General features: G+C 37.2%; 1 protein-coding gene across 3 annotated transcripts; it reads right to left on the bottom strand.

Moving 5' to 3' along the window:
* Positions 1–3,810: 3,810 nt before the first annotated feature.
* On the bottom strand, positions 3,811–14,958 carry LOC133655041 (leucine-rich repeat-containing protein 18-like). 3 transcript variants are annotated; one of them, XM_062054944.1, is made up of 5 exons: positions 14,706–14,958; positions 14,465–14,548; positions 8,911–8,973; positions 8,502–8,778; positions 3,811–4,738 (listed from the first exon to the last, which is right to left on the bottom strand). In XM_062054944.1, exons 4-5 carry the CDS (start codon positions 8,757–8,759, stop codon positions 4,277–4,279), a joined length of 720 nt encoding a protein of 239 aa, XP_061910928.1. In that variant the 5' UTR covers positions 8,760–8,778; positions 8,911–8,973; positions 14,465–14,548; positions 14,706–14,958; the 3' UTR covers positions 3,811–4,276. The 3 variants fall into 3 exon arrangements, with proteins under 3 accessions (XP_061910928.1, XP_061910926.1, XP_061910929.1); XM_062054942.1 differs by lacking the exon at positions 14,465–14,548 and adding an exon at positions 9,257–9,350; XM_062054945.1 differs by lacking the exon at positions 14,465–14,548.
* Positions 14,959–18,623: the final 3,665 nt, after the last annotated feature.

The raw sequence follows: 18,623 nt of genomic DNA, 5'->3' as shown, positions 1-18,623 counted from the left end.
ACTTAGCCTTGTCTTGGTTTAACTCTTATCTTACTGACAGGATGCAGTGTGTCTCCCATAACAATGTGACCTCGGACTATGTTAAGGTAACGTGCGGAGTTCCCCAGGGTTCGGTTCTTGGCCCTGCACTCTTTAGTATTTACATGCTGCCGCTGGGTGACATCATACGCAAATACGGTGTTAGCTTTCACTGTTATGCTGATGACACCCAACTCTACATGCCCCTAAAGCTGACCAACACGCCGGATTGTAGTCAGCTGGAGGCGTGTCTTAATGAAATTAAACAATGGATGTCCGCTAACTTTTTGCAACTCAACGCTAAGAAAACGGAAATGCTGATTATCGGTCGTGCTCAACACCGACATCTATTTAATAATACCACCTTAACATTTGACAACCAAACAATTAAACAAGGTGACTCTGTAAAGAATCTGGTTATTATCTTCGACCCAACTCTCTCGTTTGAGTTGCACATTAAGAGTGTTACTAAAACGGCCTTCTTTCATCTCCGTAATATCGCTAAAATTCGTCCCATTTTGTCCACAAGCGATGCTGAGATCATTATCCATGCGTTCGTTACATCTCGCCTCGATTACTGTAACGTTTTATTTTCGGGCCTCCCTATGTCTAGCATTAAAAGATTACAGATGGTACAAAATGCGGCTGCTAGACTTTTGACAAAAAAAAGAAAGTTTGATCATATTACGCCTATACTGGCTCACTTGCACTGGCTTCCTGTGCACCTAAGATGCGACTTTAAGGTTTTACTACTTACGTATAAAATACTACACGGTCAAGCTCCTGCCTATCTTGCCGATTGTATTGTACCATATGTCCCGGCAAGAAATCTGCGTTCAAAGAACTCCGGCTTATTAGTGATTCCCAGAGCCCAAAAAAAGTCTGCGGGCTATAGAGCGTTTTCTATTCGGGCTCCAATACTATGGAATGCCCTCCCGGTAAAAGTTAGAGATGCTACCTCAGTAGAAGCATTTAAGTCTCATCTTAAAACTCATTTGTATACTCTAGCCTTTAAATAGACTCCCTTTTTAGACCAGTTGATCTGCCGTTTCTTTTCTTTTCTACTCTGCTCCAAACCCGGGGTGGACCGCTAGCCTGTCCATCAGATGGGGACATCTCTACGCTGCTGACCCGTCTCCACTCGGGATGGTTCCTGCTGGCCCCACTATGGACTGGACTTTCGCTGATGTGTTGGACTTTCACAATATTATGTCAGACCCACTCGACATCGGTGGGGTTACCCACATATGCGGTCCTCTCCAAGGTTTCTCATAGTCATTCACATTGACGTCCCACTGGGTTGAGTTTTCCTTGCCCGTATGTGGGCTCTGTACCGAGGATGTCGTTGTGGCTTGTACAGCCCTTTGAGACACTTGTGATTTAGGGCTATATAAATAAACATTGATTGATTGATTGATTGAAGAAGATGTGGTCCAAGTCGAGGCACGTAAATAGGACCTGCCCACAAAACGCCGCATCCTGAAGAGACGGTCAGAAAGCAGCCTAAAATGGTCTGAAAACATAATCTATGCAAAATGTTGACCAAGGAACCACCTTTACATGTTATGTAGACCACAAGAAAGCTTTTTAAATGTAGAAAAAAAATATCATAATATGAAATCATTTGGTGTTTGCCGTCAAAGTCCTCCTGTGTATTGGGATTAGTCCCCGGGTTGGTCAACATGAACTAAAAGAACAAAAAAAATATTTTCACAAAATAAAGATATTAATCTGATCACTCCAGAATCGATTATATACTGATAATATCCTTAGGATAAACACCACCAATTTATGGATCGATCCGCCCTCTTCACCTAATTCTTAATATTGTTTCGAGCTAGCTTAGTTTAGCCATTAGAATTGCTGCGCTTGGCTTGCTCTCTGTGTGTAACATGTTTAGCCTCGTCCTCCAGTAATATTACTTGATAATGATACTTAAAATATTAAGAAATGCAGTTTATTTGCTGTAATTCAGGTGATTAGTATTAGTTTAGGAGAGAGTGTCCACACTGTGTATGGAGACACATAATTAGCTGATAGCTGTTTGTCAGCTAAAGACAATTGGTGTTTGTAAACTGCATTAAAATACATTAATCAGCAATGGCCGATCACATACTTTTTCATGAAAATAAACCCTATCGGTACAAAACCACACATTAAAGATGCATGATAACCATGATGGGCAGTAACAAGCTGCATGTAGCGAAGCTACGTAGCTTAACTACATTTCTCAGTAGCTTGGCAGTAGCTTCACTACTTTCTGAACGAGAAGCGATTCCTGTAGCTTAAGTTATTTTTAGACCTATGTCGCGAGGTAGCTTACATCAAAGCTACAAGCAACAAAGAGACAAAATGAACTGCGAATCAAGGCCAAAAAAAAAATACTGAGAAAATACAATGACTTAGATAAATGAGAACATCCATACATAGGGAGAAAATCCATAATGGTTGGTTGGTGTTCCAATGATGAGTCACAATTGGTCAAGGTTATCTGATCCTTGTTTTCTACTTTGAGTTTGAGTTTATTTCGAACATGCAAGCATACAACACTTTGCTTTTATCATTATTTTTATTTGGTATAATTTATTATCCATTTTCTATACTTGTTTTTACCATGTTTTTACTTAATCATGTCTTTTACTGCTGTGAAGCACTTTGAGCTGCAATTCTTGTATGAAAGGTGCTATACAAATAAAGTTTATTATTATTATTAAGGTTAGGGCGAAACATTACGGACTGGCCAATCACAGGTAAGATAAGGTGCGTCATCAAAACTCGTAAGAAAAATCATAACAGTCACGCACTCATGTCACATGACGACGAGGGAGTCAGAGACAGAGGGACGTTTAAAGCTGACGACTCAAAAGAGAAACAAACTTGAAAATTGCAGAAAGATTCTCTCCTGCAGACTAGATTTTTTCTTTCGTGATGAAGACGACGTGCAGGAAACCCAAAATAATGCGTGTCCTTGGCCATATTTAGACAAATATATGCGTTTAGGAAAAACAATGCTCAAAACCTTAGTTTTTAGTTGTTCACTCTACAAACCAAAATCATAACTGCTCTCTTCATCTAAGATGTCCAACACATTTAGTGAGTTGAGTTCATTAAAAGTTTTACTGCACATAACCATTATCAACTGTTCCCAAACAACACACAAGTCATTGTGTTATTTTTGTCAAGATATAGATAGATGCTGTTTAGTTTTTGTTTTTTTAACCCTAGACAGACAAAAGGAATAACATTATAGGGTTGGGCCAAAAAAAAAGGCAAACTAAATAAATACATACAGGGGGTGCGGGGACCCCTAGAGGTAGTTGTAGGGTGTCCCCAGCTAAATGACACAAAGTTAACAGTAATTGACCCTTATTGGGTCCATTTTTACACTCTCAGTTATGTTAAATTATGCTAAAATGAGTATTATGCTGTTTGTGTGTGCATATAAAATACTGTAGCTTTTGCCCGGTGTTATAAGGAATGGTCAATCAACAATCACTTAATCTAAACAAGCAACCACAGCCATCTCTGCCAGCAAACAACACAGCTCTCTCCCATATGCATGTCAATTAATGAATGTTAGGCCCACTATCTAAAGTGTGCTTTGCGTTTTCTGCGATTGAGTTTGACAGCCCTGTATCTATAACCAACAGGCAAATGATCAAACACCAATTCAGCATTGACCACTTTGGCCATTCACTTACACATGGACATATTCATTTTGTTTATTTTAAAGTGAGTGTCTGTTGATTCAAATAAATATATATATATATTTTTTTAAAATTGTTTCCTGTTTTTATTAGAAAGTCATTGTGTTCACCAGCAGTCTTTGCAGCCCTCTAGTGGCGACGCATAGATTATAATTGAATTTATGCTCCCTGTGAGTGTCATAGAAAAGCATCATCATTGGTTAATGGTATGTATCACAGAGACCTACTTGCTGCATTATAGCTGTGAAGATTAGCTGGGAGTTTGCTCCATTATAAGCATTATAAGCAACAACATTGGAAGAAAAAGGGCAAATGTCTAATGTTCTGCACTTACTCAGGCAACGGTTAGAGCTCCTTGACAAGGAGCGGCACTGACCTGGACGTTGTGTTGGGGTGCGCAAACAGTTTTTCTCTTATGTTGCAGGCTGACGTCACAAGTTGACAACAGCTTTGGTAAGAGAGAATTGCAATCCAGCTGTGTCCAATCACAGCTACTTCTTTGAAGACACAGATTGCTCCTTTGGGGAACCCATTACCCCTCAGACGGATCTTTAGGTAACAATTTCCGGACGTGCCACATGTGCTGCAGAAGGCTGTTCCTTCATGTTCAGCGCCTCCGCTAGCTTCTTCCTCTCTGTCCGGCACTTCCTCCGACAGTCATCACATAGATCGCCTGCCTTGATTAAATGAAACATCTTTGGGATAGGGGTAGGCTTGATGACTTGCGGCGGAGGGATGGGGTTCCTGTCCAGGTTGGCTTTCTTCAGATTTTGGAGCTGCGCAAGGCACTTGGGGACTTTGGCGAATTTGTTGTCGGAGAGGCCGATGTAGGTGAGCTCCTTCAAGTCCCCGATGGTGGAGGGGAGCGTCTGAAGCCTGTTGAGACCCAGGTGGAGCGTGCGGAGATTCTGCAGCAGGCCGATCTCCTTGGGGACGTGCGTTAGACGGTTGTTGCAGCAATTTAAAGTGAGCAGGTTTTTCAGGAGGCCGATTGACGGAGGAAGCACCTCCAGCTGTTGTCAAAAAACAGGCAGTTATCACATACACTATTCAACATGACTAATACTGTGATTTATTTGAATGCCACTGGGATTGAGAGTGCGCCATACATATTTAGTGCTATTTAGGGATTAGCGATGTCTTAATATCTACACCGCGATAAATATTGTAACCTCCTCTTATTAAGTTAAAGTTAAAGTACCAATGATTTACCATGAATTGATTAACGTGGACCCCGACTTAAACAAGTTGAAAAACTTATTCGGGTGTTACCATTTAGTGGTCAATTATACGGAATATGTACTGTACTGTGCAATATACTAATACAAGTTTCAATCAATCAATCAATGTCACACACACACTAGGTGTGGGGAAATTGGTCTTCTGCATTTGACCCATCCCCTTGTTCACCCCCTGGGAGGTGAGGGGAGCGCAGTGAGTAGCACCGGTGGCCGCGTCCGGGAATCATTTTTGATGATTTAACCCCCAATTCCAACCCTCGATGCTGAGTGCCGAGCAGGGAGGTAATGGGTCCCATTTATATAGTCTTTGGAATGACTCGGCCGGGGATTGAACTCACGACCTAACGATATATATCACAATATATTACTTCGAATTTAAATGATGATAAAAACCATTTCCAAATAGGTTATAAAAGTTCCCTATTTGGCTTCTGACATATATTGAGACATATTGTGTATTTTCCGGTTATATTATTTTCTCAAAACCATTATTTATCTATTTGCTAATTTACTGCTGATATCTGGTTACTTTCTGTTGTAACATTGTTTTATCAATATTTCTGTTAAAATGTACTAAGCACTTATTATTACATTGTTTGGATACTTTACATTAGTTATGGGCGATGCTACACATTTGGGTATTAATTAGGGATGTAACGGTATTGCAGATACCGCGGTATTGCGGTTTCAAAATAGTCACAATAGTGGCATGACGTGTGACGGTATCAAATGAAAACTTGGCGAGTGTTATGAGTTTTTACCGATAAACCGAGAAGTGGCCGGTTTGGCAACGTCGGTTACAGCCCCCGCAATCAATAAGATTTAGCTGTGAATCCTTGGGTTAATTGATGATAGACAGAATAAATCGGTTATCACGCTGAACTAGAAATCAATTGGCGGGTTTTTGTCCTTAAAACCAGTGTTGTCCGTGAAAATAGCCACGCGTATGTTACGTTATTTACGTAGCTGGAGACGAGAATAGACGTTGATACATGGAATGGGTGTGGCGCGACACTAGCAATCATGTGAAATTTTATCTTTAAAACAAGTCGAGTCACATAAGTCAAGATACGTAACGTCAACACAGCGGACCGTCTCCGTGCTTTGTCGTCCATCAATATTGTAACATCCCAAGGACTGGAAGCTCAGACATATTCCCACTTTGTCTTTCCTTATTTTACAACATGCAATGTTCTCGTACAACGGGCTCAATCTCCGTGTCCCGCTCTCCTTTCCGGCAAGATTCAAACGACATTTCACCTCCACAACACATGTCACACTTCCCATCCTTGTCCTGGAAGTCCCGCACCCCTGTCAAGCCATTGGCTCGAACCCGTAGACGTCTGTGACGACACTGACTTGACTCGTGGAAAATAAATATATTTGACATGCGTTTGTCTTTTTACTTCATAAAACATTTTTGGGGATACAGTATGTTGTTTTAAAAATTTTAAAATACTGGAAGCATGTCACATTTATAGAATGTCTTTTTTTATATTTGAAGAAGGATACGCCTTTAGGTGTTCTCATTCATCACGTTATTGTTATTCCCATGGAATTCAACTGATCAGTTGTCTTAGAGGACGTTTGGCTTCTCATCCGAGTAGTTTTCATCACGTCATGCTCATAGACTTACCTTGGATAGACCTAGGCTGAGTGCTTGGTGTCAAGGTCCTAACTATTTTCCTCTAACATGAAGAGTGTATGCACAAGAAGGAATAAGTTTCTTCTTTTGTGGTGCAAAAAAAGAATGTGTCCATCAACAAATGTTAACCATAAAATTTAATCGTTCATACACCGTATTGAATCTTATTGAATCGTTCATATACTAAATTTAATCACATCGGATCGCTGTTTTATAATGAAATATTTTTTTAATCTCATTGTAACCCTTGTATCGAGATGCGAATCGAATCGTCCATCACAAAGAGATTCGGCGGAAGAATAAAGCGAAAAATTAAATTTAAAAAAATAAATAAATAAAGCGCCACGTTCGACTCGAGCATTCCAGGCCAAAACAGACTCAGTCAAGGCGCACTGCGCCGAGGGAATATATATTTGAAGCCAGCAAGGCTAAACATTAATTTTAGAGGTATTTACATTATTAAAAGTTAAATTGTAAGCTAACTTTTCTGAGAAACAGCATTTTTCCAAACTGATACAAAAAAAAGTCTACTGCATTGGACACTCTTCTCAAAAAGTAAAAGTTGAAAGACACTAAAATGAACATTAGTGTTTTATACTGGATGTTTACATTTTTACTATAAAGACACTGAACTGTAAAAATGTTTTTATATTTGCTTGAAATATTGGATGTTTCTGCATGATTCGTTGCACTTACAAATACATGTTTGTAATAATAAATATGATGACATGATTATATGAGCATTATGTTTGTGTTCAATTACAGTAAGTGTGTTTATATTAAACATTCCTGCCACTTCATTATACTTTTGCATTTTTAAGTCTTTTTTATTATTTTTTTTTTTTACATATATCACAATAATATCGTACCGTGGCCTTAATACCGTGATAGTATCATTTTGATATTGTTATATTCCTAGTATTAATCCAATAACAAGGTGTTACAGGGGCAGTATTGATCTTACCAATGCTGACACTTTTACTTCAAATGTTTAGGATCATGGAAAGAGTAAATTTTTGATCAAAATTATAAATCAGACAAAAACACAGGATGTGTAATATTGAAATGATTTCCTTATCTACTTGTATTACATACAAGATTTTAAGCAAAATAAAGTTAATCGAGCTAAATAAGTAGACATAAGCAAACACTACAGTACTATAGGATCTGATTTAAATCCTTTGGTTTTTGCCCTTAAAGTCCTCCTACATCCAGAAACATATTTTCTAAGTTTGTTAACAATTACAAACACGAAAAAAAAAGATTTTGTGATAATAAGAAATACATGTATTTAATCACAATAATATTGATCATTAACTGATTCTATACTTCATATCGTTACTGTCGATATGTGTATCAATCCACCCACCCTTATTCACATTCAAGAGCTCTTGCTTAGTGGTTAGCTATGATTTTTTGTATCCTCCTATGACATGTAGTGTAGTATGTTTAGCTATTCCCCGTCTTCTCGTGATAATGATACCTTTAAGAAATGTATTTCACTTGTGATTTTGAAACTGCACTGTGGAGGGAAATTAGACGCTAGCGAGGATGCTACATTGGCGTTGAAGATACCATTATTCACTTGTAGATGCAAACCAAAGTCATAGTTGCATCAATACAGGCTGGAATAACTAGTATTCTCTGAATCGTTGAAATCGGCTTTGTTTGTTGTGTTCCACGTACGAGTAGAGGAACAGTCATTGTCACATAGCTTTTCAGGCTCAAATAACTTTTGTTTACACACACAGGCTTATTACTGACTTCCCTATCCCAGTCCTAATATAAGTTGTCAAGTCCCACATTGGCATGGATGAGTAATCTAATAAAATATAAAAATCATGTTGAATCCAATACGAATATGTCTTATAAAGCTCCCATCATACTCACATAGTTGCTGTGCAGGTCCAAATTGTGGACGTTGTTGAAAACGTCAAAAAAGTCAGGAAGCTTCTTGATCAGGTTCCGGCTCAGGAGGATTTCATCGATTCGGCAAAGCTTATCGATGCATTCGGGCACTATTGTGAATCCCTTGAAACTGAGATTGAGGCGCTGTTTGCCATCTGGTGTCAGCTCTATGCAATTCTGGGCCATTTGCAAGTCAAAAACCCTGGCTTTGGGTTTGCCGCCTTTCTTACTCTTGGGCATGCTTGTGCAATGTGATGTCCTGACAACATACCAGTAAAATACCAAAATAAAAATCGAATAACAAAATGTCAATGCAAATTAATGTTGTTTGTAATGTAAAAAACATATCTAATTTTAACAATCAAAAAACTGGATTAAAGTAATGTCTTACCTGCATTAAGAAATCAGCCTTAAAAGGTTCAGAGGATTGAGTGTCTTCAACTCATCTGCCAAACTGTGGATTACATAAAATGACACAGACACATAGTCAATAATGTCTTTTTATGTCTGTCTGTTGTAAGCTAAACTGTGGATTCACTGGAACAAACATAGCATTTGTGTTCTTGTGTTTCCAAGCAACTGCCTCAGTTGTTTCTCATTGTTAAACAGGACAGCTACATTTCACAATATTTTATAATTACTCTGGTCCATAGTTCAGCAACTGCTTAAAAAAATAGTGATCAATCAGCCCTAAAATCACATCCTAAAACAATTAATTGAAAATTAATTTTACACACCATAAATAAGCATGTGAAATCACATGTACAACTTGCTCTGCAGCTCAGGGGGGACATGACCAAACAATACTGATGTACTGCGGCATTTCTTCACCTGGAATTGAACAAAAGACATGGATTTCAACCAATACAACAGACTAAAACTCATTCTTGCTGATAGAAAGACAAGAACATTTTGTTTTGGTGTAATTGGGCTTCTTGACCACCAGATGGCGCCAAAACATGTACTAAAAAATGGATGGATGGCCAAGTTTGTAACACACAAAAAAATTTACTCGGTACTCTACACTATCAGAGCTTTGATAATCGTAAATAGGTTAAACTGCCGTTAAACTGATGAAATGCAGTACAAATGATCTTGTGCAGTTATATAATATGATATATATATTATATATACATATATATAATATAATATATATATTATATATATATATATCATATGATATATATATATATATATACAGTATATATATATACATATATATATATATATATATATATATATATATATATATATATACATATATATATGCATATATACAAGTATGCATATATACATATATAAATACATACATACATATATACATATATACTGTACATACACACATACATATACATACATACATAAATATATATATATATATATATATATATATATATATATATATATATATATATATATATATATATATATATATATATATATATATATATATATATATATATATATATATATATATAGTGGTTAGAGTGTCCGCCCTGAGATCGGTAGGTTGTGAGTTCAAACCCCGGCCGGGTCATACCAAAGACTATAAAAAATGGGACCCATTACCTCCCTGCTTGGCACTCAGCATCAAGGGTTGGAATTGGGGGTTAAATCACCAAAAATGATTCCCGGGCGCGGCTACGCTGCTGCCCACTGCTCCCCTCACCTCCCAGGGGGTGATCAAGGGGATGGGTCAAATGCAGAGGACAAATTTTACCACACCTATTGTGTGTGTGACAATCATTGGTACTTTAACTTTAATATATATATATATATATATATATATATATATATATATATATATATATATATATATATATATATATATATATATATATATATATATATATATATATATATATATATATATATATATACATACATACATATATATATATATATATATACATACATACATACATACATACATACATACATACATACATACATACATACATACATACATACATACATACATACATACATACATATATATATATATATATATATATATATATATATATATATATACAAGGGTTGTACGGTGTACCGGTATTAGTATAGTACCGCAATACTAATGAATAATTTTCGGTACTATACCGCCTCTGAAACATACCAGCCCCGCACCCCCCCGCGCCCGCATCGTGTCATTGCTGGTGTACGAACAGAGGAGCATGTTCGGCGGCACACAATCACGGAGTACTTACAAACAGACACAGTGTGTAGACAGAAAAGGGAGAACGGATGCATTTTGGCTTAAAAACTAACGATAAAGGTGAAGTTATAACACTGAAACGCCCTCAGGAAGAGGTGCTTTAAGACATGGCTGGCTAGCTAGCTAGCGGCTAATGTCTATCCGCCGTTGGCAGTGTTTTAGCGACTTCTAAATCACTAATCCTTGTCTCCATGGCGACAAATAAAGTACGTTTCTTACAACTCCCTGCAGGACAAGGAATAGCTAAACATGCTTCATTACACACCGTAGCTCACCGGCATAAAAATTTAAACAAACGCCATTGCTGGATCTACACCTAACATCCACTGTAATGATATCAAGTACAGGCACGTATCTAGTCGATACTACTATGATTACGTCGATATTTTTTGGCATCACATCTTCTTTCGTTTTTTTTAAATGTATATTATGTTTATAAACTCTGGAAATATGTCACTGGACACATGAGGACTTTGAATATGACCAATGTATGATCCTGTAAAGACTTGGTATCGGATTGACACCCAAATTTGTGGTATCATTCAAAACTAAAGTAAAGTATCAAACAACAGAAGAATAAATGATTATTACATTTTAACAGAAGTGTAGACAGAACATGTTAAAAGAGAAAGTAAGCAGATATTAACAGTAAATAAACAAGTACATTAATAATTAATTTTCTACGACTTGTCCTTAATAATGTTGACAAAATAGAATGATAAATGACACAATATGTTACTGCATACGTCAGCAGACTAATTGGGAGCCTTTGTTTGTTTACTTACTACTAAAAGACAAGTTGTCTAGTATGTTCACTATTTTATTTAAGGACTTAACTGCAATAAGAAACATGTTTAATGTACCCTAATATTTTTGGTTAAAATAAAGCCAATAATGCAATTTTTCTGTGGTCCTCTTTATTTAAAAAAGTACCGAAAAGTATCGAAATAATTACAGGAGGAAACATACTGCAACTACCATCGCACAGCAGGTCTCTCCACATGTTTTCACTAAGTGCAACAGGGACTGTCACTCAAGAATTGGCTTGTACAGCCATGCTGGGCGTTGTCAACAAACATGAATGTACCGTATCAACAAAACATCAAGGTAAGATGTGAAAATTATAATAAATTAAGTGTATTATATAATTACAACACTCATTATAACTGAAAATATATTACTAATAATTGAATAAAATAGGATGACAAAACTATTTAAATAAAAACAATAAACTATTAATAATAATTAAAGTACCATTATAAAAATTAAAAAATAAAATAAAAATTAAACATCAAATCGAAATAAGTGTCTGACCCAAGAGCATAAATTAGCATGGTCTTCCGTGACTAAGCTCCCAAAGAAGAATATATATATATATATATATATATATATATATATATATATATATATATATATATATATATATATATATATATATATATATATATATATATATATATATATATATATATATATATATATATATATATATATATATATATATAAAGATATATATATATGTGTGTGTATGTATGTATGTATGTGTACATATATCTTTAAATATTAAAGATAGGGCTGGGCGATATATCGAATATACTCGATATATTGTGGGTTTGTCTCTGCGATATAGAAAATGACTATTTTGTGAGTATTCGAGTATACGTTCTCACGCAGTTGCTTTTAGCTGCGGGAATTACACTACAGGCTTTTCTCACTCTTTCTTGTCTGTCCTTCTCACAGAGAGATAAAACAAGCGCACCTTGTTACAAACATCACATACTGTCGCACATGCAACGTCATACGCCCTCGCCGAGCAGAGAGGTAGCGGCATGGGTAAAGTTAGCTGTGGCAGGTAGTGCAAGCAGAGCAGTGCGAGTGGTAATACGAGAGAGAGAAGGTGCAAATCTGGTAACAAATGGAGCAGGAATTAATTCCCAAGAAAAACAGCACGGGATCCATCATCTGGCGGTGGTTTGGCTTCAAGTGGGAAGATGAACAGACAACCGTATATGTCAAGTATGCGGCAAAAGCGTTGCTACAAAAAGTAGCGGCACTACTAATTTGTACCATCATTTGAAAAGTCACCGGCTAGAGAATAAAGAATGCTTGAAACTCTGCATGTCAACATCTCCAGCCGGTGCCACACAAAACAAAATGTCTAAGCAACCCAACAGGTGTAAAAGAAAGTGCATCTCTATCCTCCTTCAAAACCGCACTAAAACAATACCTCCAGGCAACTTCAACTCTTGACTAACACCCTCCCCCCTCCACATCCCACCTCCCCGGATTGTAAATAACCAAATGTAAATAATCAAATGTATTTCTAATGTATATACTTGTTCTTATGCTATCTGAACTCACTATGCTCTCTGCTCGCTGTACATACCAAGTCAGACCTACACTGTTTCAATGTCCATTTCTCTGATGATGCAATTGTTGATGACTGAAGTGCTGATATTAACCAAACCCTCCTCATCCCACCCCCCGGATTGCAAATAATGTAAATAATTCAATGTATGTACTCTGATGATTAACTTGTGTGTGACTGTATTATGATGATAGTATATATTTGTACCATGAATTGATTTACGTGGACCCCGACTTAAACAAGTTGAAAAACTTATTCGGGTGTTACCATTTAGTGGTCAATTGTACGGAATATGTACTGAACTGTGCAATCTACTAATAAAAGTTTCAATCAATCAATCAAAAAACCAGCACTGACCCAATTGAGCCTGGCGTCTTCCATTTCCACATCAACACCGTATGAAAAAATAGTCAACAGAAGGAGATAGCATCTGCAGGAACCTACTACGTAGCGAAAGATATACACTATTTGATTTCCTATTATGCAGCTAATTTTTATTTTAGTTTTTGAAATATCTTGTGTGACATCATGCAAAAAAGTGCACTTTATTTGTTTTAAAATATTGTAGTGGCGTTCTGTGCAAAAAGTGCACTTTAATTTAGTGTTGTTTTGATATGTCATCTTAGTGACATCATGCACAAAAGTGCACTCACAGCTTGTTTTAAAATGTCTGTGATAATCTTTTTAAATAACAATCAATGTTTGTGCTACTGCTTAATAACTGTTTAATAAATACAATTTTGTTTAATTGACTTAGTTGTGATTTCCCTCTCTGCATGAAACTTTAAAATGAGCATATATTAATGCAGTATGAACAAGAATGTTTTAATGTAGACACGTAAAATCATCATACTGGTGTGATTATATGCATCAAGTGTTAATTCAAGGCTAAGGCAAAATATCGATATATATCGTGTATCGTGACATGGCCTAAAAATATCGAAATATTAATAAAAGGCCATATCGCCCAGCCCTAATTAGAGATATTGGAATGCCACTGCAATGTGGTGGCGACTTGTCCAGGGTGTACCCCGCCTTCCGCCCAAGTGCAGCTGGGATAGGCTCCAGCACCCCGCGACCCTGAGAGGGACAAGCGTTAAAAATGGATGGATGGATAGAATGCCAGTTTCCATTTTCTTTCTACTTTTCCAATGCACTAATTAGCTAACACATATAACATGCAACATAATGTACACGTACTTGTTCGCCTTGAATTAACCATCTCAGCTCCTAAACAAAATATGTGTATTGTACTGTGTTTGATTTCCCTAACATTATTTTCAATATTTTATTTTACAACTGTCTGAATCTGTATTTAGCAAAAAAAAAAAAAAAAGAAAAAACACAGGAAAAACTGACCTTCTTCCTCTGACTTCTGCTGAGCAAGGGAAATTTCCAGTCTGACCCATTTTCCATGCTTCAATAAGATACTGCTATATCACACTAACACACACATTTTAAATTGCACATAAGCTGCGTTCAAAATAACTAGGAAATTTTAAAGTCCAAACTGCTACCTATGCTATAGTCAATTCACAATTAGGTAAAATGTGCAGTAATGTTTACTTGTGACATTATAAATCATATAGTTGATACTCACAGACAGATGTATATCACCATAAACTGCTATCCCATAGAAGGATAGCATAGTGTGGCTATCGCTAACTAACTAGCCGCTATTACTGCCCGCTGTTCATCGCCTTTTTACGCTAATAAATCAATAAAAAATGTTTGACTGCACTACACGTAGCAAATGCTAGAAAACGTGTGCGCTACACATGACGTGAACGTAATTTCGTGGGCTAATCTTTCGTTTGTAGGTTTGTCTTCAGAGTGGTCACTATTCCGCATGGGTGACGTCACAGCGCAAGTGCTCTTGTCTAGCGAGATGTGTTGGTGACACTCGGCAAAAGTTGGGTATTATTTTACAACTGCTCATGTACGGGAACATTTAGGTGGAAATACCTTTAAACATATTTTCACAGTTTAATAAACTGTATTTCAACCACATGTCTTTTTTAAAGTGGACATCGTGTTTGTTTCGAATTTACAACGCAGGTGCGACGTCATTGACATCTGGAAAGTTGTAATTTCCGAGGTAAACTGAACGCAGGGAAATAATACAGTAAGAGACGCCAATTTACCACTAGATGGCACTGTTTTATGTTAAATTAGTTCAATACCTTTTTAAAAAGGAAATCTGCGTTATTGTGCAGTATTAAATTATGTATTATTACTGTTATACTTATTAGAATTTAATATAAAATGGAAATACTAATCTATTAAATTAGTTTTCATGATTAAGATTGATAGAGCATTGATACAGCATTTAGTTTACAAGGTTTGATAATACGAATGTGATAATATTTTAGATATATTTTTCAGAAGTTCTCATTATTTGCATTTTCACTTTTATTTTAATGCCAAGTTTGATGGGAACAATTTTGATTAAAGGGCTTAAGTAAATAACCTATAGGATCATTAGACTTAGACTTAGACAAACTTTATTGATCCACAAGGGAAATTGTACCACACAATAGCTCAGTTACAAAGGCGGGAAAGGGTAAGGTTGGAAAGGATAATGCAGGTATAAAGTAGACTAAAAATGTACCATAGTAGCAATATAAAATATAACATGTAATATTTACATATTATATATACATTGTATAATATATACTGATATATTATATTTGTATATAATATATACAATATATAACAAATCCCAACTACCATGTACAATATTACAGTATCATCAGGATCATAACTAAGTTAGTGAACTATTATTTATGCGTGTTGATTCCAAGCAGGACACTTAAATGGACCCAAGAGTCACAGCTTATTGGATAACGTTTGAGAAAGGAGTCACCATGCAGGCAAAGACGTTCATGTGTTTGTCAAATTTTAGAAATGGATGTGGCTTTGCTGTCCTCAAACGATATGCCTGGTATGTTGTTTTTGCTGCGAGACTCGTGGCGGTTTAGTAAGGCCATTCCTTTTGAGGAGGCTTGGTCATGCTCCAGTCGGAAAGGCTGACCATTGGCCGTAAGATATTTCTAAAGGGTTTGCGAGAGACAACTTTTTGCCTTTTGGTAAGTTGTCAGATGTTTCCATATGATAAAAAAAAAACATCTTGCTTGAGGAATTAAAAAATGAAATCATTGCATAATTCATAGAACTTTCAATTGGAATTAGGGGTGCACGATATAGTTATTGGGCCGATACGAGGAATTATGACGTCACATCGATAAATCCATTTATTTAAAAAAAATAGCTTTCACATTCAAATTGATACGGTACCAATTCCAGATACATGGGAATCAACACCGGAACTACATTTTTGGTACTTTTGTGTCTGTGTTTAATTATATTTTCATTTAAAACTTAACCCTGAGCTGATTATAATAACTGCTGTTCAGTTGTTATATCTTATTTTTACACTTCAAGTCTCATTTGCAAGTATTATATAGTATACTTTGCATACAGTTGCAATTCCAACACGTTAGATGGCAGTAGTGTTTAGGGTATGGTGTGTTGCAGAGCAAGGAAGTAGTCTTTGCCATTAAACTGAATGTATCCATCTACTCTTAGTTGAGCCCTACAAAGTGTGTATACTGAAAGTATTGTATTTATTAGATCTTTGATTGTAACGTACATCCTAGTTGTAGGTTTCATTACCAAATTTGGAGGTGTTGAAATCGCCAAGTAAAATTGGTAATGCTAATCATTAGCATGTCTATGGCAAAGACAATTTAAGTTATAATCGAGCTAACGCATTTTGAAAAGTGACGCTTTACTGCAAGTTTTCTATAAGGCGTCCTTTTTTGTTGGCGTGGAAAATGTTATCATTACCCACAGGCGGTTTGGCTGAGTGCTGCTTGAGTGCTTGTTTCCACGCCAAATGTTTGAGCCTATGCCAAGTCTGTAACAAAAGTTTATGGTACCATTTGACTTTACGTGAAATGATACCCGGTAGTATTGACAGACTTCGGTCGTTAGCTATAAAAGTACTGAAGTTGGTACCCATCCCTATCGATAAAAAAACTAAACTTAAAGAGGCGAGATTACCTGTACTGTGCTGCAGGTGAACAAATCCTGCAATCCTTTTCCTCTACTCATAAACTTCCCCTGACCTCGTGGTATCCATGCTTCCACCGTGGGGGACTCCTTCACTGTTTAAGAGGAATACTTTTTGCTTGTATTTGCACCAAATGTTTGGCAAACATTCCGTAAGGAGGGAAACAACAATCACGCTTCAACACATCAATCCTTATCAGCGACCTTAAACACCAGCATCGCTACAACTGTTTTTTAAAGCCTGGGAAAATGAAGGTCAGCCGCAAAGAAAGGCCCAGGGGCTTGTTCCTATATAGCCGCAACGTTTGAAAAATGAAAAAGGTTTACCACTAGCTAAAATGGAACACTAAACTTAAGGTGCCGACCGAGATGCTGGTGCAGTTTTACTCAGCCATCATAGATTCCATCCTCCATCACAGTGTGGTTCCCCGGCGCCACAGTCCAGGATAACAATAGACTGCAGCGCATCGTACGTGCTGCTGAGAAGGTGATTGGCTGCAAGCTCCCATCCCTCCAGGACTTGTTCTCCTCCAGGACCAGGAGGCGTGTGGGTCGGATCACAGCTGACTCTTCTCACCTGGACACAAACTATTCTCCCCTCTCCCCTCAGGCAGGAGACTACGCTCCATCCAGACCCACACCTCCCGCCACCTGAACAGTTTTTTCCCCTCGGCCATCAGGCAAATGAACAATAACTCCTAACAGCAGCTCCTTGAATTCCTTCTAAACCTATCTGATAGCTCGGTTACAGCTCTTTTTATTACCAAATATGTGTTATATGTTTTTATGTCGCACGTTTGCACCAAGAAAAATTCCTAGTTTGTGAACTCGTTCTCAAACAATGGCAATAAAACGATTCTGATTCTGATTCTAAATAATCGGTTAAAAGAGACAAGTATACAGTATACTGTAAATAATAATTCCGCTCTATTTGACCCCATACTATACTATTGTATCAATAGTTTTCTCAATACAGTTGTTATGTGTACAGGAGGAGGAGACGGCACAGACAGGAGGGACGTCGTTTTAGCTCTATTTATTAGAAGGTGTATATGTACACACTATAGAGTGGAGTGTGTAAATAATCCGAAATGTGTGTGTGTGAGACTATGTGTAGGACTTAACTGCTGAGTGTTACCGGGAGTGTTGAGCGATAGGTGCAGAAGTCCAAGGGGGGGGGGGGGGGGGGGGGTCAAGACAAGCTCGGAGGTCCGTGAGACAGGCAGGTAGTTGGGGTATAGCGAGGCGTCAAAGTCCACGTCCAGGCGGTAGGTCGAGATCCAAGATGCAGACAGGGAACTTGGGGGGAACGCGAGGAGACGAGACACACTGCCTGTGACGTGGAAACGAAGGTAGGCTGCAGAGAGGCGACAAGGAGGATCACGAGACAATTGATCACGACGGGGAGAGCAAGAGTGCATAGAGCTAGATTTTCGGCCTACTG

Source organism: Entelurus aequoreus, linkage group LG08 (genome assembly GCF_033978785.1).
Source record: "Entelurus aequoreus isolate RoL-2023_Sb linkage group LG08, RoL_Eaeq_v1.1, whole genome shotgun sequence".
NCBI lineage: Eukaryota > Metazoa > Chordata > Actinopteri > Syngnathiformes > Syngnathidae > Entelurus > Entelurus aequoreus.
The sequence above is the reverse complement of the archived record's forward strand: the minus strand, read 5'-3'. Positions and strand labels throughout refer to the sequence as shown.